Below are 23,111 nucleotides of genomic sequence, written 5' to 3'. Positions count from 1 at the left end.
AAACACGTATTTCATTTGATAGTGATAGATTTAGTGATAGAGAGTGGTTATACTATTGTGACCTTCATAATTTTTGAATTTGCTGGAAGGATGAAGGTATGTTGTCAAAGTAAATTAATTTTAAATTGCAGAATTTATTTATTGTGTACCATGCCAAATTGCTATATTACGCCACGCCCTGTGACATACATCGATCAGGAATAATCAGTTGTTATTGATTTATAATGTCTGATACATGCGCAGTTGCATTCAACATACATATTTGATAGATGGTGAGACCTCCCTTCGCCTGCTTCCTCCCTCCCTCCCCCACCGCTACACCACCGCACCAGACAATGCCAGGTCGTCTGTACATGCCAAGTCTAGTTTTACTCAGGCCCACCCTTACACCTCCGCCTGGCATATTCCAGAAGCCCTTTCGGTGAGATCAGTCTCAATCTCAAACATTCTTTTATTGTTTAAAATTGACAGACTGCTTTTGATCCCTAGAATTTCTTATCGAACACTAGTGAGACTTACAGACAATCTGATTGTGCTCAGCGATGCTCTGTAGCTCGGACCTCTGCGACAGTCTGGCGTTATTGATTTATTACCAATAGTACAAACGTAGTGCAATCAACAGATATAGATGATTTTAATAGACTGTGACTCCCTCATCTCCCGTTTCCTCCCCACTCCCCCGTCGACACCGACGCAATCGACACCCTACTCCCCTTCTAGGCGGAGTACTGGTCAACTGAACATGCGCACTGGATCTAGATTTTACCACCCCCCAACTTTTCTCAGTGCCTCCAGTGCCCGACGAGATCAGTTTTGATCGGACGGTTAAAAGACAAACGCGTATTTCATTTGATAGTGATATATTTTGTTATAGTGGATATACTATGGTGACATTAATAGTTTTTGAATTTGCTGTAAGGATGAAGGTATGTTGTAAAAGTAAATTAATGTTAATTATGTTAAATATGCCATCTCAGTTCACATCATTGCAAAAAATAACTTAAACATTTAAATTGAAATATTATGCCACGCCTTGTGGCATACACCAAGCTGGAATAATCAGACGATATTGATTTATACTGTCTGATACATGCGCAGTTGCATTCAACATACATATTTGATAGATGGTGAGACCTCCCTTCGCCTGCTTCATACCTGCACCCCACTCGCCGCCGACGTTACCTCCCTCCCTCCCCCGCAACCTCGCCTCGGCACGTGAGGATCCCAGGTCGTCTGTACATGCGCACCAAGTCTAGATTTACCCACCCCCACCCTTCACCTCCGCCTGGCATATTCCAGAACCCCTATCGGTGAGATCAGTCTCCCGCGGTCGGTCCAAACAGTAACACGCTCTCTCGTGGTACTCTGTTATAATCCATGTTGGTTAATAGTTATGTTGTGATTACTTTGTCAATTCTCAATGCCTTCTGCAGATCAGGGTAAGTGTTAGGACATAAAGTATTTTAGTTATAGTATTTTTTTACATATATTTTCACAATATTTCCTTATATACCATTAGGTCATCTGAATTTTCTTAACTGAGTACAATTCCTCAGAAATGTATAAATATCGTAATTTTGCTCTGGTCATCCGTACGAGCCGCCCACTCCCCTCGCTTCACCTGAAGCTCGTATGACATGCGTCAATCGATAATGCAACTGCCCGGGTAAACGTAACAGTAATAAAAGTCCAAACGTCTACTTATCGTTGCTTAAAATTGATAGACTGCTTCAGTCTTATGTACAATCTTTGTAAACTTAGCGATACTCTGTGGCACGAAAGACTGGAACAATCCAAGGCGGTATTGATTTATTACCAACGGTACATACGTAGTGCATTCAACAGATATAGATGATTTTAATAGAGACTGCGAGCCCCCGTCTCCCATTTCCTCCCCCCATACACCCGTCGGCACCGACGCAATTGACACTCTACCCCCTTTCTAGGCGGAGTACTGGTCAACTGAACATGCGCACTAGGTCTAGATTACCCCACCCCCACCCTGGCAGTTCCTCCCGGAACCCCAGCCAATGTGTCATTTTCTATCTGACTGTGTAAAGATGAACTCGTGACGAGTGACATTTTATATTGTGATTAGAATTGTTGTGTCATAATGATCTTGCAAATTTACAATGTTTTCTACAGATGACGGTGAGTGTACTCAACTGTAATAATTTTGTTATTTTATTTTTATCATTTAACTTTATCGTTTAATACTTATCATCTAATTTTCATTGAAGATGTGAATTTAATTATATTTTTTTGTTAATACGTAACATATCTGTATTTTAATGATGAGTCTATATACTATAGAATCTGGTGTAGGGAATGTTAGGTTTCCTGGGATGTGGGGTATAACCCCCCACCTCCCCGCCGCCTCCGTCGCAAACGCATTTGACATGCGCCAATCGATAATGCACCTGCCCGGGCTGCCTTTGTTCAAGGTCTCGTTTTGCGACTCGTCCCATAACGGATAGTCGATTTAAGTTAACGGAAGCTAAGGTAATAATTGTATCATTACACAAATTTCGGATGTACTAATATTAATTTTATTTCTTATTGGTTTTTGAACTGGTCAATTGCAATAACTTCTCTCTGGCTATTTAATTAAATACTGAAGTCATTCCGAGCTTTACACTCTAAATGCTATTGAGTCATCTGAATTTTCGGTGGTTACTTTTTCATATTACTTATACACAAAGTTAGCTCGCCGCGTTATATTTAAAATATTTTAATTTGTATTGGGTTTTAAGATTAATATGTAACATATTATAAAACAAAAGGAACTACGGAGTTAATCTAAATGTCGAATAATTTAAAACCCCAAGTAATTATAATTATGGCGTTATATATAAATTAATTAAAAGGAGTCCTGAGTTTTTTATCGCGGCTGCTGCTAGTACTTGATTATTTAAGTCAAAATAAACTAATCAAATCATTTGACGACTTTTACATATTCGGAAATACTTCTCAGAGAACATAAAAATGTAAAACTTACCATTTTACGTAAAAGTCACTAGAAAAACAATTTAATTTTTATATAACCCTTACTTTTTTCATGAAAAATGAAAAACCGACCAATATGACCCGAAGAAGATAGTGATTGGTTTCAGTCATTTTCATAATTTTATTTTTTGCGGTTAAAAACCCGCTTTTTACATTTAAATAGCTACACCAACAAATAAAATAAATTCATTATAAAAACTGGAAAGTGAAATGACTCATTCACGTTCACTCGTACTAAAGTACTCGCGCGGCTAACCGCGATAAGTCTGCGCCGACCTAGGCTATCATCTACGCAGTTATTACACGGCATAGCAACGGATTAACTACGCAATACTGGGAATACGAAAACGAAATGCGCCCTTCAAATCTAAACACTTCGTCGTAATACCGATTATATAACGCGATCACATTATTATTGAATCGACCTTCCCGATTGTTTTGTAGGATTTCTAAAGGACACGTTTTTGTATTGAATTTTAAAAAGGACATCGATGACAGTTTATTGCGTCGTTCGTTTCACAGCTGTATTTTGAACAGGATTTCTGTTAACCAAATCAGTTTTGTTTTCAGCATAAGGTCATATTTAGTTTGTGAAACGAAAAAAATATGTTTGAAATTCATCGATAGTGTACGGAACATATCGATGCCGGTTTAGATTTGTATCTGATTAGACTTATCAGTCTACATTCATTGTTTATTTATGACAAAATGTGTTTACGTATCATAGTGCGATTATAAATTTGGTTGTTTTGTTGTATTACGTATTATTATGACTTTGAAAAATATTTATCATTAATGATTTGATATTTTTTTCGCGATGAAAGTGGAATGTCGACTGCACAGTACGAACGGCTCAGTACTGTATAGTGATAATGTCTAACACTTTAGCCAAATATTTTTGAAGATTGTGCAAAATTACGCGATATTTAACTTACACCAACAATACCATCAACTGTAGATATATATTGCATTCGTTGTAACCGAGTGCAGTCAAACGATAAGGTCATATAATCCAAGGTGGGGAGGAGTACAATACGACGTTGCGACACGTTCCCAACCGGCGGGCGTTCTTACTTTTGTACTGTATCATTCATCGTGGCTCGTGCATTGTGAAAACATTGCGTTTGTACACCATTACGTTCGATGTTTTGTTTTTAAAAAAAGAAGAACGAGTGAATGCTTGAGCGATCGTTGTGCGCGCCGCGTCCCCGACGGTTCAGTGTGTGTCGAGGCAGGCTGAAAGGCGGACACGGGCCGTACACTGGCGCTCTAACAGTGAGTAATACTCATGTCTTACTGGATTCCTGTGAGAAAACATTCACGTAACAGTGCTTTATATCCGCCGGTATAAAAAATATACGCGTTTACAACGCAACAAACGACTGAAGGTGATTTATTTTAGGTTATGAATTGACAGTTACTACGCCGCATAATATTGAGCATCGGTTGACGCGAGTCGCGAGCGTACGACGCAGTTCGGCCGCTTGTTTCGCCGGCTTTTGTTGCTATCCGAGAAACAGTGGTAACTGCGTATTTCCTACAATGTTTGATGGAAATAACATTGTTACATTGTTCTGTTGCTAACACGTAAATATTCCTATGACTATCATCTACGGCTACTGTATTCATAACAGATGTAGTCATTTGAAGTATTTCCTATTTTTTTAATGATCATCGAATAATGCAGATAATATTTAGTAAACAATAATTTTTAAACTTTGTTCTTTATTAGTGGTACCAGTTTTTCATGATAATTATTCCTTATAAATTCTTACTTTTGTATTAATACTAAAAAATAACCCTCAATAATAAACTTTCAGAATAATCTGTCTAAAAATTTAGCTTTGTTCATTTGATAAGAATGTTATTCGTAAACATAATTTAACAGTAACTACATATGAATTTTAAAGACCAACGCGTTGATTAGTTATTTTGTACTGATAGAAATAATTTCTAGATCCCCATGATACTATTATTTTTTACTATTCAATGTTAAATCAAAGTTGAATATTTATCTACTCTTAATTAGACTTTAAAAGATAAATCTATCATAACCTTTTTATTTAAATTTTAACGAAATAAAAAAAAGTAAGGCGATGCAACTCAATGCGCTTGCGCAGTTATGTCATGACGTCATTACTAATACTCTCACGTTGCAATTCGGGATCAGTTGAATTTACAGGACTGGGACTTAATAAGGATCCGGGCTCTTGTAATAAATCACAAACTTTCCCTTCAATATCGTTAGGGCTTGTGTGGGAAATATACTCAATTGTCTTTACTCGTAAGTTTATTATGTCGAATGATAAATACCTTAAATATATTGTAGTTAGTTAAAATCCCAACAAGTAATGCAAATCGAATTCAATTTGGTGGTATTAGAATATTTTGATTGGTAAACAAACGCAAAAGTACAAAAACCTGAAAACACATCTTTCACTTTTCAAAATACGTCATTTTTACATTTCCAAAACACAAATAATCTTCAATATACGATTGAAGATTGAACCAAATCAATTGAAGCTTTCTATATATGTTTTTATGACTTTAAACCTGAGATTCAAACTCAATATGGTCTTATATGCAATACTCTTGAGACATGCGCCTATGCAGCTCTGTTTGGTCGATCGACTTCAATGATGTCATCAACTTTCGGAGCGACGATACATAATTAACAAGGAAACCTTATTACAGATTAAAAAATAAGAGTATGACAATCGTAATGATATTGAATAATTATCATATAATTGACATTTTCACGTTTTTGCTTACGAAAATAATTATATTGGGGAAAAAGTAAGGAAATATTAACTTGAAAAAATTGAATTGAAAACGGAGCTCTCCTTTAGAATTTAGTTTAAATTACAAAACGAGATAAATTATGCGATATATACAATGTCTGCTTTTTACTCAGATTTCTTTTGCTCAGATATTCAAAATTGTATTAGGGTAGATGAGAGCTTGCGTAGATGTTTTAAATGGCAATCCTTTGAAAATAATAATTATTTAAAATATATTTTGAAGAAATAGAAATGTTAAAATCGTGCAGTAGGATCTTAGTGTGTATGTGTAGAGACTACAGTCGGACTGCACGTCAACACATAATCTTGACAACTGACCTTAGTAAAGAATAGGTCTGAATCACTCTAGTCGCATGTGATTTAGAGTTGAATTATTATATTATAGTAAACTATTTATATTTATTTTAAATAAAATGTTTAATTTTTTGCCATTGAAATAGCAAAATTTTCATTGGAAAAAATATTTTTTGTCAAAATTGTTCTTGTCACTTTAAATGTCCTTTCAAAAGGACACTACAAGAGTTTTGCGAACTATGGCTACTTATATTTGACACACATAATAATATTGAGTTGCCAATAAGAATATTAATGTAGGCTAATTACTGCAAAGCATAAAGTTTTACTTTACTGCGTTTTAAATAGCGCTTAACGCTAAGCACGTACTACAAATACAATCAAAAAGTTGTTTTTATGTTACCAAACACTGTAAAAGGAACGTATACACATTCGAATAATCCTTTTATTTGCATATACGCGAAACGACCGACACATATTTGTTGTTATGGTCAATTTACTGATGAATGAGCAACTTGTGCACACTCGGGTCTAGATAATTCTATATTTGCTCACACTAAACTATTGTTCGTGACTTCGCTTCGTCAGCGCTGATAACTTATTGTAAACATGTGCACGTGTGATTTTTAAAGCACAGCTTTCCCTTGGAATGGGTTCTCGGAGTTTGATAAGCTGTAATAAGAATTTATTTTGATAAAATAAAACCGAATCGAAAACGCCCTTCTACTCTCATATTAAGTCTCTTAAAATTACGATTTAAGCGCAAATTGTTATATGACCTCTGTTTTCTATTGTTATTGTTGATCAATTGATTCCAATTATTCCAGGGCAGTTCCATGTAACCATTATCTAAATAACTGATTAAATGGAAGTAACTCTCTGTGTTTCTTAAAATAATTATATATTTTTTGTTACATTGTATCGGCATATGTAATAAATACAGAAAATATATGTTATATTTTGATGACATATATTTTGCTGTTCCAATGTTGTAATTGAAATGATTAAAATGCGAGTTTCTTTTCTAGATATAAATAAAAAGTAGAGTCATGTAATATATATCCAAACCTCGAAAATATATCACATATTTCCTGCGATAAATTGAAAAACCGTGTTCAGTATATGCGCAAGCGCATCCGTGAGGGAGTGCTCGCGCTGCGCACAACAGACAATGTCATATTGACACGTTGACTAATATCGCAATTACCAGTGCGTTGACACCGTCGTGTCTGTTTGTTCGGTTCTTATATTTATTAGCTCATAAAGAGGATTTTATTGCATTCGTTTATGCTACCACTGCACTATTAAATTTAATGAAATATTCAAATAACGGGATAATTATTATGACCGAACGTTTACCGCCACCACCGACCCTGGATAACTGTAACTTTATTTTTAAGAAAATTTCAAATTTAATTATTTCACCTTTATCGAAAACAATATGTATTATCTTATCTTCCTATGAGAGAAAAAGGTCCATATATTTTCGTATTTTTTACATATACTGTGTCGTCATCGTACGTCCAAGAAATACGAGTAGGTTCAACTTACATAGTTGATATTTTCATCGTTTTGAATAAAGTCTAAAACGTTCGCGCTAATTAAAGGTGGACGGTGTGTCCTTAGCTTTATCGATCTGTTCAATCAGTCTATTTAACGAGTTGTGGTCGATGACAAATAGGTTTCTTGGAGTTTAATTAAAAATGTCATTGCCTTTTGGCTGCTTGATGTGCAAAGTACTTATTTTGTTCACATGATCTAGAGAATTATCGTTATTGAGTTGGAAATATTCTTGTATCTGCTAGTTTCATCTGGTTGAAATTATTGTTTTTGATACTCAATTTTCGATTTCTAGAACATCTATTAAATATTTCAAACCTTAACTATGAAAAAACGCAATTTCGCTATGGGATTCTTCAGTTTATATTGATATAGACAATGAAGTTACAGAAGATGTGTGTCAGGGCTTTATTCATGGTTGCATGGATATGTAGGTAATACAACAACTCAAGGTAGAAATAGATCCAGTAGTTGCAAAAGTGCGAAGAGGAGAACGATCTCGAAATAGTATAGCCCCAAAATATTCGAATGTGAATTAACTTCTGAATTTTCGTTCGACGCGACGGTCATTCACGAATTTGGCAATCGTCACTCTGTCACGTCAGGTGTGAATCGTCGAATGTCGAGCTGCATTTAGAACATTGTCAATTGACTTATCGCTCTACTGAATGAACCATATTTACGTTTGATAATGATTTAGGAGAATACATGTTAGTGGTAGCCGTGGTCAGAGTGGTAGATGTCTTTACGATTATACTTTGGTCTGGCTCTCAAACTTAGACTTCAGGTTGGACTCCAGTTTTATTTAGAACTATTGAAATATGTGTATGTTATTGTGGCCGTGGCAATACTTGATTCTCGTGTGAAAAAGACTTACATTATTACGGACTGAATCGAGCTAATGTATTGTAAATGTTGAATAAAAAAATACATGCGCAGGCTAGCTAGAAATTTTCTAGAAAGTTCTTGTTTATTCAAACGGAATGTTTCTTTGTCATCAGGAATCCCTGGGCGGAGGCGCGTACGGTTCGACGGGGGCGTCCGGCGTGGAGGGCGGGGAGCGGCGCGAGAGCGGCAAGCGCGGGCGCAGGCCTGGCAGGAAGGCGCAGCTGGACAAACAGGATATGAAGGCGAAGTTGGGTGAGTTAACTTTATGAACGTTCACTTTTTGTATAATGTCATATGCAGGAAGGTTTTCTGGTTGTCGTGAAGCCAATGACGATGTACCGATTGAAGAAGGGGGTTCATCAGTGAACTGTCTCCTTGTAACACAAAAACGACAAAACTGAAGCATTCTATAAGATTTATAAAAGATAGAGTTACTATAATTAGAGAGTGACAGACTTTTCCCTGAAAACAATGAAGGAACATCGAGAAACCAGTCAGTGGTCACACAATAACATAAATTCACGGTCTATATTTCCAAGTAATGACGTGATTGTATTGAAAACTGTCACGCTCGGTTTCTCTTGGAATGTTTATGGTGTGCAAGCGAGGCCAATGGTGTCCTATAACAAAAATAATAAGAACGATATCAGGTCAGCCAGACTCGTAACAACTTAATGGAACAAAGCGATAAAAGCAGTGGAATTGACGTCCCCCTTTAAAAATGGAACGCTCACAACTTATAACGTAATATTTTCTGTTAGTAACACACAGGCAGGCGAATAAAAGACTATAATTACTGTCTGTACATTGTTATTCAAATCAGGGATTCAGAGGGAAGGTCCGTTGCAAATATAAAAGAGTGTCTTGTTAACCTTCAAGGTTAACTGATCGTGCAGATGCGCATTATGCGCGAAATCGAGTTTGAGATCATATTGTACTGATCTTTTATCTGATGGATTTGAATAGTCGCTAATACCCTATTGATACGGATAACGTATTTTCGTGAGAGTAGGTAGATGATCTTGATGATCGTTTTCAGAGCGGAGTAGGCAGTCGGCGCGTGAGTGCCGCGCGAGGAAGAAGCTCCGATACCAATACTTGGAGGAGCTGGTCGCGGACCGCGAACGCGCTGTGCTGACATTGAGGAAGGAATTGGATAAGGTAAGAAAACACTATTCATATTTTAAAATAATGCTGCCACTTTAAGCAGGTTTCAAGAATTCAACAAAGCATTTTGTTAATTTTATTCATCTTTCGAAATTGAAAAATTTAATTGATTGCATATACATACAGCTTAAGAATCTAGAATTTAGAAAATGAGTATGCGGTCCACCTGATGGTAAATGGCTACTGAAACCCTAGAACATCGAATCGATCCCCGAGAAGATTATATTTCCGCCGGAGGTTGGCCACAGATGCGCCATTACCCCTAAGCACTAAGCTTCCATACCCTTTAAACAAAGCAGTGCTTAACATAGGTGAGGCGGTGGTCCCGCCGGAGTCGAACCACAGAGGGTACACCTTCAAATCCAATTCACTTCTACACTACCCTACTACCATACCGTAGAATTGACCAGCTTTTTAACAGGTTTATTATTATTTTCAGTACTACAAATGGAATCTGGAGCTCGATCAGGGTCGGATGCCGGAGGGTCTGGATGTGATGATGCAGGAAATCGGAGTGGTGAAGCAGGAGGACGCCAAGTTCTGAACGTCCTCCCGCCGACAAATGTCCCAGGAGGTAACACTTTGCTGCTTCAGGCATAATATGTTCGCCTAGTAGTTAGTGTTCAACCCTTTTATATTCTTCTACTTCTCTAAGAAATTTTCATGGAACTCACGGAACCCAAGTTTTTTACGAAATTTTCTACACTTCTCTCGGATCGGAATTAACGAATTTAACAGCGGAGACAGGAAGAAGACACTAACTGTCATGAAATCTTCGTCCTAAATTTAAGTTACGACTGTAGTCCAGTTTTTATACCTAACTTCTATCCTACCACTTAGTGATTTGCTTTCGGCAAAATTATTATGCCTGAAATAGAGGCTATTTTTGGAGACATTTTCAAAATTTTATACTGTTTTGTAATATGTAAGTGATATCCTAACATTTTATATTTACTTAAGTTTTTTTTATTCAGATTAAGAATGCATAAAGTTATTATGTTAAACATTTTCGATATAGGTTAACCTCTTTGATATAGTTTTATTTTTAATTTTTAATTGATTTAATCATTAGTTTTACGAATGTAAGCGTTACCTTACAGGACACGACTTGGTGAAATGCTTCGTTTTAAGTGTACAGACTACTAGGGTCAGGGACTAAGGAATTATTTTTGGATCTATATAAGAGTTGTATATTTATATATTATGTTATTTTCGTAAAACGTTTAAAATAACTTATTTTTATATCACTAATTTTATGATTATTTAATCCTATAAGGATGTTTATACACAAGTGGATTTTAATTTTACATCATACATTGCGTGTTTGATGTTATGGTTTTATTTTTAAAGTTTTGATGTGACGCTTTAGTAGTGACAAAAAAGAGAAAAACACAAAAAAATCTCTTCTCTCTTCACTAGAACTCCTATTAGTGTCTTTAAAACGTCTTTAGATTTTAGAGGGATGGGGAGCACAGTTGTAAATATTTGACGGATTGCACTCGAATGTGTTTGAACATCTACAAAATGCATACAAACATTTGCAGGCGTGATTTGGTTTCGTGTTGAACAAATGAGATTGTTAGTGATAAAGAAGTCATTTTAAGATAACATGTATTTTTAAAATACTGAAAAAGAAGCGCAGGATATTATTAGAGGCACGGTCGTACTTGAGCCATACATATTTACAAGGAATTAGTCGAATGTCATTTCAACATCCAAGGCATCAAGCATACAGATCAATTACCAGGATCAAGTATTTTTTTCGTTCCCTCGTATTGAACACAGTTGCTGTAAATGTAAATATATTACTGATTATTTTGATTCCTTTGCTATTGGTTTTTATTTTAACCATTCTTGGTATAAGGTTATATTTTGTTTTTTGCTATTTAACCTGAAATACTTTGACAATACTTTTTTAAAGTTTTATTTCGCCTATTTGCATTGTAATTTCGAATTTGGTTCGTTGCACGACCCCTAATCCGGCAGAAATTGCTGTCATGGTGTGGCAACTTCTGCCATCCACTTATGTTACTGTTTCTTTTTTTCTTTTACTTTTATCAAGTAATTTTCCCTGAATACAACAGTTTATTTCTAACACGGACGCTGGACGTCTAGTGTATAAGCTCTGTATATTACATTTACTTGATTTGTTCTGTGTAATATGATCGCTCACTGCATATTTAACGATGTATCCAAATTTATTCCTGCTTGAGAAACGACCGTGTACGTCCTCTGCTAATCATATACCACATAATAGTATCTTGTATTTCTTCCTAATTCATATTTCTTTATGTCTAACGGTCTTTACATTATTGTTAACACGAAATCTTCTGTTAGGATTTGGATAGGCTTGGACAGGTTTCGTACAGGATGTATATAAAGTATATGTAATCACCTTTGCATATAATTTAGTATATTTTTTAATTAGGCCATCTGAGATGGTGTTCTCGTCAACTGAGTGATAAAACATAGTTTTTTTAACTGGCAACATTGATGTGACATATTCATGCTGATGACAATTTAGTTGCATTAAATTTAGTTTCTCTTTTATACTATAAATTTCTTATTCTCTCTGTCAGTCTTCATATTCTTCAAACTTCTATGCATATAAGGATAGAGCATGTTTAGGTCACACCAAGTTAGCATAGTATTAGAAATTCGTATAAATAGATAAGTACTGATTGGATATCTATACATGTTTATATAATTTTTTAAGATTATTTTTAATATTGTTTTTTTTTTGTTAATTTTGTGCAACATTCGTGATGTTATTTTAAGTTTTTTGTCATTCTTATGATTGAATTTGTTTATATTATATTGCTTTATAACATTAAACTAAGATTTTGTTTGTTTATTATTTGTATTTTAAGTAATGTTCTCTCCTTTTTGTTTCCTTTCAATGGAGGTTTATAAATTTATATTTGTTTCTATGGTTCGAAAATGGCATTAGTAGATTACTCGATGGATACGAAGGAAATTATTAATATGAAATTGCTATAGGTTTCGTAGAAACCATCTAATAGCACCGGCATATTTCTACTAATGCTCGCACTATAATACAATGCTGATTTTCTGGTCACCATCATTATCGACATTTAATGGCTATTATGTATTATTATAAAAGCATTCAGTTATTAATACTAATTACAGAAGAACTCCACTGGGAAATATTTAATAATACTTTATTGGTCAAAGCATAGTGTTACTCCGGCGGTTTTTCTGATAGAGATCAGAAGGTACTTATTGACAAAGAGAGGTTTAACATCAAGTGAATGATATGCGAGATTAACACTATTGCATTTATTAGCACCAGCAAAATCAGCTTCGATTGATTAAACAACTAGAACAATAGAACAAATATAATCGAAAACTCCAATGAAATTGTTTATAATTATTTTGTTTGTATTATTTTTGTTATTAATGCCATACAAATATATTTCATATTGAGCCCAAATCGTAAAAATGTATATTTTTTCATTGCTCTACGGCGTGGAAATAAGGAAAATGTTAGTTGTAATATATAGTACTAACATAATATTATAAGGTTCCGTTGTATGTTTTTTGAGGGTCGACGACACAGGAGTAAGATCTCACGGCTTTTTAATACCAACTTGAAAAAAATCTAAAATCATGTACCTAGGTTCAGGAAATCTCTTTGCACACTTTTCCGAGTAGCAAAGATGCGTTTATTATTTTTTTAACTTTATTTGCATGTACCGAATTTTATTACGGTAGGGTTGCACCACGTAACTTTAACGTTAACGCCAAACGCCAAACCAGCCGTCAAATCTACGGCTAAGCAATTTATGGGTTGCACCATTTTAGTAACAGTTATGACGTCATAACTAACATTAACTGATCGACTTCGGTCGATTAAAGTTATTGTTTTTGTCAACTTCCACATCTGTCAATGTCAACTAATATTGTGGTGACAGTGACACAAATGACGTTAATGACAAGTACCTTGGGTGCAACACAGAATTGTTACATTCCATCGATATCGTCAAAGTTAATGTTATAGGTCCTTTATTGATATAATCAATCTATTAAGTTTTTACCTGCCAAAGATCGTAATTTGACAAGGTCTAGGATGAAGAATTTGTGAAATATAATTCTTTCGCAGACAAAACTTTGGATAGATTGTTTACTAATAATGGGCGATAGTTAACTTTAACGCAAACTTTAAACGGTCTGTTGGTGCAACTCACAATTAGTTTCTTTAAACTTAAGGTAATATTTTGTTACTTATATTAAAACATCAAAAAGGATTAAATCATGAAAATGGATTTAATGTATTTCAACCTATTGACCTCTCGATCGACTATTATTTAGAATAGGTTTCATTAGCTATTATTATAGTTTTGCATTTAAAGGTGTGTTGTCGTGTACTCTCATAGTATATATTACACTGTACATAAATACTAATGAAAATGTTAAACTGTACATATATACAAAAAAAGATAAGGGCAGCATGACTTTAAACATTGTAAATTGAATTTAACGTAATTTAAGGCGAAAAGTATGTGTAACAAAAGCAGTAAGTAATATTATTGATAAGTTATATATGAGAAAAAATTTTATATATTAAAAGGCCAGTAAGCATCTTCCAGATAAAAATCTATATTTTTGTACCTTGTTAATTAAATTAACATTTCATTCTCATTGTCATTAAATCATCACTTCAAGAACAATTTTTTCCATCGATTTAATTTGATATAAATATCATCTTGGGTATATAGTGTCATGTTTAATCTTCGTCAAAAGCTTCGTCATCATCATTTCAATTGAATCAAATATTTCCCATAATTAATTTAATGAAAGCGTAAAAACGTTTTTGCAACTTCTCTAAATCGTTATTTTAATTTCAATTTGTTGTTTGTTTAATTTCGAATGGACAATTGCAGTTGTTGTTGGTTATTTGGGAGTATTTTTCAACTTCACCAGGCAGGGTGGTACGCTCGATGAGCTCAACAACTTTAAAAGTTCAATGTTTTTTATATTAAAATGCACATTTTGTCGTATTTGTTTCGTTTTGGGTGTAAACCTTTTAAATTTTTTGTTTAATTTCGTTGTGAGTCGACGGTTGCTATTGGTTCTTTTGGGTTAAAAACAACTTCATCAGGCATGGTGGTACGCTCGATAAGCTATGCAACTCGAAACTCGTTTTTTTTTGTGATAAATGTGCATTTGTTACATTTGTTTTTAAAAGGATATAATTTTAATATAGTTTTTGTACTCTCGTTCCGTTACTTCTTGAAGTTCTGAAACGTGTTAAACATTTTTATAGCTTAATCATTATCATCATTACTCTTCTCATGTCTCTTATTCTTGAAATTAATGCAGTATTTTAAATGCTGCCCTATATCTCTTTATGTATTCTAACTTTACAAATCTATCTTGTCCTTTTTTTGAGGTTAAGTTTAATTCGCTGTTCATATTATTTTCTTATATTTCAAGTGGATAGTTGCTGTGGGTTTTTTGGTATTATTTAACAACTTAACCAGGTAAGGTGATACGCTCGGAAGCTCCGCAACTTGAAAACTTGTTATTTTTTCGTTAATGTGCTTCGTCATATATTTGTTATTATTTTAATTCTGTTTTTGTATTTTCTATGAAAACTAAAGTTTATTTGCTGTTCGTTATGATTTTTGAAGTGGATAGCTGCTGTTGTTTATTTAGGGTATTTTAAAATCTTCACCAGGCAGGGTGGTACGCTCGATGGGCTCAGTAATTTGATAACTTCGAATTACTTTTTGTTAAAATGCTTCGTAACATTTCGTTTTACTTGAAAGGTAGTGATTGTGTTATTCTTGTGATCTTAAACATTATATTGTTTATCTTTAATTCTACTTATACTATGCATCGTTTGACATCAGATTATAGGCTCTTTCCTCTCTCATTACGTTTTTGTCATAAGCATTAAATTATTTGACATTCTAGCCTAGTTCTCATAATAATAAAAAAAAAAACATCAAAATATTCTTTTAACATTTCTTTAAACTAACACTTTCATTCGATGGTCATCATTCATGTTGTTTGACTTTCTTTTGTCCTGAGTAACACCCTATGATAATCTCTTCATTGTACATTAATACCTTAATAAGGAAAATGTGGGCTTCATATGGATATGTATAGTTAAGTATTAATATGCCGAGGTGTATATAATATTTATCCTCGGTAAGCTTCAGTCAATGTACGCAAGTAGTCGTGTTGTTAAGGTATGCTGAGGTGTACATATAAATCCTCGGCCCAGTAGATTAAGTAAAAATAGGGAGGCCAGTAAGCATATTCCGATTTTAATTTATTCATTGATTTTAATTTTATTTATTTCAAGTTAATTCAGTTACTTATGCACTTGTTTCGTCTTCTGTTCAAGTATATTTCTTTACGTGAATTAAGTTAAATATATTTGGTGATTCAATTTAGTTCTCTGAATTAAAATTATTACTTAATGTTCAGTTTTGTGTCTTTTGGTATTAATATTCACTTTCAGTAATCTTTCTTTTCTTAATATAATTTGATGTTAATGTTTGAATTTAACGTTTTCTTGAGTTACTTTTTACACTAATCTTATAACTGTATATATTTCTTGACTAGGAAAGTGGAAAGTCTGAATAATATTATCAATATTGTTCAAACCTTCCATTTTAGATATTGTAAACATTGAACCCGAGTAGGGTTCGGAGGACTATAAACTTTGAATTAGATTTAAGTGTAATACGCCGAAGTGTACATATATTTCGGTTTGGCTTCAAATACATGTGTGCAAGTAGACGTGTTGTTAAGGTACGCTGAGAGGTGTAAATATAATATCCCCAGCAAGCTTCAATCGATGTACGCAAGTAGTGGTGTTATTGTTAGAATACCCTAAGGTGTAAATATGGTATTCTCAGTTATCTTCCAGAACTCTGATCGCTAGTAGTGTTTTTATTGATAAGATAAGGAGCTGAGGTGTAAATATAATTATCCTCAGTGATGGAATATATAAGATACCAAGGTTCGTAAACATCTTTAGAATTAAGCCACTAGGATGGCTGGCATTGATGTGTGGTATGTGTGGTATGTTCGCGTGCATTCAGTTATATTAAACAATTAATTTTCGTTTCATTCTGAAGTAAAACTTATTTAGGCGCGTTTTCTGATTTATATTATCAGGCATCGTCGGACATTGGTGTGACGTCATGCTGTTTGTTCGGTAAACTAAACTTACTTCTTTATGATTATAATTGTCTGTTTTGTTATTTCCATATCATGTTACATATAAATTATATTTGATTGGATAATTTCGTAATTGTCTCTTACTTAATTAATATTATTTTACTATGTTTTTTTCCTTTAAGGCATCTGTCATGAAGCCGAACAAGTATACTTCATTGTTTTATTTACTTTAAATATTCTTCTCGTATTTTCAAATTAGTTGATGGTCTTCTAATTATTTTAAATATGTTTACGTGTGAATTAGATTCGAATGGTTGATATGATTTTATTTAGTTTCGTCGCGGCGCGTACGGATGGGAAGTTAATGTCGCTAAAAGCTGAATTAAAATGATAGATATTGTATTCTTTGTAGAAATAATTTTCGCGAGTTTTGCATTCCTACCGTGCCTATACTTTTTTATATATAATTTTTTTAATGTATTTGTAAAGTATATTTGTTTTATTCGCGTTATTCAACACACAAAAACAATATTCGTGTTTGAGTTGCCCTGTACTTCCTGCGTTCAATTATTAGTTTTTAGTTTGTCTTTTTTAATTATAATTTTCAACGTGGATAATAGTCGTTGTTTAGGTATCGCTTGGTATATTTTTTTAAGAATGGACATCTTTTTTTCGCGTTTATTCGTCGTCAATCCGCCTTAGGTTATTTTTATTGGTACGTCTAGTTTTATAAGTGTTTTTAGTTTCTTTCGCGGTCTTAATGACAAACACTTTCACCTTACTATCTATTATAATTCTACTATATAGATAAATTACGCACATTTAGCATAGGTTCTAACTAACAGACATATTGCATCTTCTATGTGGTATGTATATACTTGGTGGAGGCACTATTGAGCTTCCAGATGTATAAAAACATAGTATATATATATATGACTAAAGTTTTATATTTTACTTTGAATAATTTCGAACTTAATTATTTTGATTTAATTTTAACGTAAACATCGGCAATTGTTTGATATCATAAAACAAACCGTTAAACCGACTTAGTACATCAACCATTTTGACCACACAAGATAATTACAATAACCTAGTAAGCAAGAAACAGCTAATTACTTAAAAGAAGACGCGGGAAGGGAAAGAAAGGTAACGTTTGGGTAGTATTGGGGGTGTGGTAGGGGTTAGGATAGGAGAGGTTTGACGTAAGGGCAGTTAGGCGTATATTGAGAAGTCATCAGAGAAAGTGTGGTACAGATAGTTGAAGTTTATACTGTATATCATACGAAAATCTCATGAAAGCGGTTGTTTTAATAATATCAATAAAATTCATGTTTAACACTGTTTTTTACAATATATATTTAAAGCCTACGTTTTATGATTTACGTGTGTTAAATATGTATGTATATCAACTTAACTCTTTTGTATATTCATATACATATATATATAAATATATACGTAGTTTGTAAAATGTAATCTTTGTCAGTGTCCGCCGAGGAATATATTATGCTTGTATGTTTGAGTTTGTATGATATAGGAACGACTGCACGAGTGTGAGTAAGCGTATGTGAATGTTAGTATGTGTGTGTATCGTGTATCATGGTATGTACAAAATATTTGACATCTTGTTTGCTACTATTCATATTGAATAGGCATACTAAGCATCTCCTGTTCGCTCACGCCAGTTATTTGTAAGTATTATATCCAATCAACGCCTACAAAAATCGACATTGGTCAATTTATAGGATAAAGAAATTGTCTAATATCATTTTTTGGAGACAAAACAATGGATAGATTAATTATTAATAACGGGCGTAAATCTATTTTCTTATAGTCAGTATGCCCTTTTGTAGGAGCTAACTTTTCTTTTTTCAAGCTAACATCAGTTAGGAGTGTCAAATCACTCTTCAAAACACAAAAACAGTGCCGGAATAATTCAACTGTAATATAAATAATGTCGTGATAGTCTTTAAAATACTATGACGAATACATCATGTTTAGGAAAGTAATCCATGAAAAAACAACGTTTTATATGTGTGTAATAACTTTTCGTCAAATGATCAAGATACTTAATACAACCTACATAAATCCACCTCAGATAGTTAAGTCAATTTATAAGTATTATTTAAGGACGCTAAAGGATTATTCTAAGTTTACGATATAGCCAACATTAGGTTAAGCGCTAAGAAAAACAATGGCTGTATAATTGTATATATTTTATAAGTAGCTATGAGTGTGTGTGTGTAGCTTTGATAAAAAAGATAAAAAGTACCAAAAATAATTTGCATGCCCTTTTAGCTTTGTATATAAGCGTACGTCTAATTATATTGTTGTAAAGTGACAAAATCAATAATTAAGGAATAATAGATGTTATTTTAACTGGATTTGCAGAGATACATTTTTCAAAAATCTGTCATTGTCAAAATCATTTGTTGTTATGGTTGGATTTGAAAGTGGTTAGGGTGTCTGGTTTTACATCAAAAAAGATTTCTATGGATTTTAGATCTGACTCCACAATTACATCACCAAAGTTTGGCAAAGCTGTTACTCTTGTTTACAAAATTCGAATTTGTTCACATAAAGTAATAAAATAAGATATAAAATTAGTCGAAAAAAAATCAATAATAATGCTTATTCGACATAGGGTTCGAAGACATCCTTGCAAGTGTTTGGAGCACACTCCACCACGCTGCTCCATTAAGTTATCTAAATAATTTATTAGTACAAAATCACGAAATTAATATACGACGGACTTCATTCGATGTTTTCGTACATGAATCATCAAAATTGAAACATAAAATGAAAATTTATTTGTAACCGTCAGTGCCTTATGAGATATTCATTTAACTTTGACCGAGTTTGATATAGCGTAAATCTGTTATAAATTTAACCATAATGTTTCTTGTGTCATACATCTAGCAAGAAATGTGAATACACCCTAACTTTGCACAAGAATTCCACCTGTACATGTGATTACAGATAATTGTTTGATTTGGCATATTGTTACTTATATGTTTTTGAAAAAAATAAACTTCAACCCGTATTCGATATGTTAGATTATTTTAACATTCTCAATTTACTAACCCATTTCAACGCCCCCTTTTTTATATTTTTTTGTCAGTTTCCATTTCAGGTAAATTTTATTAAATATAATTTTGCTTTTTATAAAGTGTTTATGAATACAAAGTAATGTGTATATAAAAGAAAAAAAGCGTTACAAAGTTAATAGCAGATTATGAAATAATCTTCATTGCTTTCTTTACGTATATTACGTCATTATAGTACCATATTTAATTTTTATTAGCAGTATTAGTATTATATAATATATATATTATTACCAGTGTAATATTCTAAATATAATATTACTTAACAGCGCCACCTGGCAACTTAATAGCATAAATTCACTAAAAAAGATAGGGTCAAAATTATGCTAAGAAAAAACTTTCCCGTTTGTTTTAAGTTTGGTGGAGATTAACGTTATGACGTCACTTACGCTCGTCATCAACCCATTATTGTCCCACTGCTGGGCACGGGTCTCCTCTAAGAATGACAAGGATTAGGCCATAGTCCACCGCGCTGGCCAAATGCGTATTGGTAGACTTCACGTTTCCTCACGATGGTTTCCTTCACCGTTTTAAACACGTATCCGAGTTTCTTAACTATCAGGCTATCACTGCTTATGACTTACGCTCACATTTTTACAATAGATATTCTTCGTTATGTTAGTTCGTGTGTCATGCGGTAACGTACCTCCCACCGCACGTCACATGGATGCTTGTTGGTTGTTCTAAGGAATATTGAAATGACTGACAGGCAAAGGTAGCTTTTTGGTAACTTTTTATTCTGGTTTCTCCTAGACGCAACTTGAGCGTCACAACTACTAAAAACTCGGGGAAACTTGAAAGTATTGCAACCCTAGTTTTAGGGTATGGTTATAGGCACCGACCATAACAGCCTTTTGTTTGTGCTAAGGAAAACTTACATGGGTGACAGTCAAAGGTAGTTTGGTAACATTTTAATTCTGGTTTCCCCTAGACGCAATAAGAACTTGAGCGTCACCATCATTAAACATCTGGGGAAACCTGAAGGTATGGCAATCCCTTCCTAATCCCAATTAGGGTATAGGCACCAGTTAACATCAGGTTGTTGTTTTAAGTAAGGTTTCTCTTTGGAAGTAAATAGTGTTCCTGAAGCCCGGATGGGAACACAAAAAGTTTATTCTGGAATAGACCGGACAAATGGAAACCCTACTTACAGTGTATGAATGAAGGGTAAGGAAGACATACGAGTCGCATGTAAACAGTAAAGGAGTAACTTAAAACGAACGGAGTAGTCTATCATTATAATATTACACGTAAATTGATTTTCTATCGTATTACTATTGTTATCATATTTATCTTATATCGTATCTATATCGTATATATTATTTACTTTTAATATTTTAGGTAACGTACTTAAGATATAACCCGCCCCATTATAATGGCTTCGAAAATGACGTTAGCAAATTGGATTATTTGTCGGTTCATACGTTAATCTCTTTCTATTTTTTCCAGTGATATTTTTACGAGTATATTTTCTATATTTCATAAAATCTTTCGTTGTGGTCTTTCAATATATTTTCATTAAAATAATAATATTTAGCATGTTTGTTACTTTACCGTTTCAAATAGTATATATTTATGTTTAGTTCTCTATGTTGCATACTTAAATTAATTTAATTGCCAATTCTTGTTAAACGTCATTTTGAAGTTCATTATTTATGGGAACAGTGGATTATTAATTGTACATTTGAACCGAGGTGTGCCCAATAGCTTGTGAAAAGTAGTAGTGTGTAGAATATTAGATATAAAACTTGTATATATGACGCAACCAGAGGGCGGAAAAATGAAATTGTTGGTAAGAATGTACTATTCGCATATAATATGAAGCGATTTCTTATACATATAGGGAAAATCGCGGTATTAAATATTAATATATAAGTCATATATCCAGCATATCAGCATTTAATTAAGGTATAAGATATATTTTTATTTCTTTTATCTGCACGCATCCTTCGTGGGAGGGAGAGCGGTACCCACTGCAATTAAAATATATATCATCATATGAGTACATATTGGTTGCGGATTGTTGAAAAGTAGTTTTAATCCTAACTTAATAGCATGGATTTCAGCAAAGTAACGCCTGATACAATTAATTATTAGAAATATAACCGTTATTTTTCCTTTTGTTTAGTTTTCTTCGCCGTAAATATTATTTAATACACCATAATACATGTGGAAGCTTTTTCTCCTGGAACGGTGGAAGAACCTGGGGCAGCCTGGGCCAGTACACCGGGAGAATTGTCTGGGTAGAGGGGGAAACCTCTTAGATCTTTAACCATAGACAAAAAGCCACAAAAAGTACGACGACTCTTTTGAAAGTTTAATAAATGTGTATATACAAATAAAAAATCTTTAGTTACATATTTTCATGCTTATCTGATACTGTACATCACAGTGTCAGGCGTCTTAAGAAATCCAGGTTCTTTTTTTTGAAAAACGCAAGAATCCCGAACCAATTCAACTACCTATATAAAGGCAGAAAACATTTGATGTGCATTTGATGTGCATTTGATATATTTAAATCTTCATACTTATTTTTCGCGATATCCTAAGAGGCCAACGCAGCCGTTTGATGAAGTTTTTGGATTTTAAATAATGGCTTATTGGATTTTTTCCTTATATATTTATTTTCAGACTACAGACCCGTATATATTCATTTTCTGACTTATGTTTTGTTACATTTGTATTATAAATAACAGTTCATTTCACATTTATTTCAAGTACTTTGAGGGTGAAGTAAAGATACATTATGGGCGTTTTTCTCGTCGCGCGTGTACGCCTGCATTCGGTTCCACTCACGCGTGCCAGATCCTATCACTATATCAATGCATCCTATTGTTTCATACGTACACGCACGCGGCTCGCGAAGAGACTGCAGCGTTAAATACATGCGTGCGGGCATAAACATGCGTGACAGGAAAACTTAACTAAATGTTGTAATGATATAATTTTGTCGCAGTTAAATGGCATAAGTCGGCACTGCATAGTATGCGTAGGCATGTGACGTTGACGTTGGCGAAGGCTTAGGTGTTGATATTGACGTTAGCGTTATCGTTGGCGTAGCATTGACATTGGTTGACGTTGACTTTATTGTCTAGGCATATGATCAAATGCCGCCTTTTTCTTTTGCCTTCAACAT

The 23,111-nt window shown here is 33.7% G+C and overlaps 1 protein-coding gene across 8 annotated transcripts in view; it reads left to right on the top strand.

Annotated features, from left to right (window-relative positions):
- Positions 1 to 19,914, top strand: part of REPTOR-BP (REPTOR-binding partner) — a 69,664-nt gene extending 49,750 nt beyond the window's left edge. For 4 of the 8 annotated variants that reach the window (XM_073089367.1, XM_073089370.1, XM_073089365.1 and 1 more), the window contains exons 2-4: positions 8,663 to 8,801; positions 9,589 to 9,710; positions 10,156 to 19,914. In XM_073089367.1, the coding sequence (XP_072945468.1) occupies positions 8,663 to 8,801; positions 9,589 to 9,710; positions 10,156 to 10,260 (366 nt within the window). In that variant the 3' untranslated portion in view covers positions 10,261 to 19,914. Of the gene's footprint in view, positions 1 to 905; positions 927 to 2,130; positions 2,152 to 4,054; positions 4,282 to 8,662; positions 8,802 to 9,588; positions 9,711 to 10,155 lie in introns of those variants that run through there. The other 4 variants (XM_073089364.1, XM_073089368.1, XM_073089369.1 and 1 more) reach the window with 4 other exon arrangements.
- The last annotated feature ends 3,197 nt before the right edge of the window (positions 19,915 to 23,111 follow it).

This window comes from Epargyreus clarus, unplaced genomic scaffold (genome assembly GCF_041222505.1).
Source record: "Epargyreus clarus isolate Ecla_fem2 unplaced genomic scaffold, WU_Ecla_fem_2.2 ptg000029l, whole genome shotgun sequence".
Taxonomy (NCBI): Eukaryota; Metazoa; Arthropoda; class Insecta; order Lepidoptera; family Hesperiidae; genus Epargyreus; species Epargyreus clarus.
The sequence above is the reverse complement of the archived record's forward strand: the minus strand, read 5'-3'. Positions and strand labels throughout refer to the sequence as shown.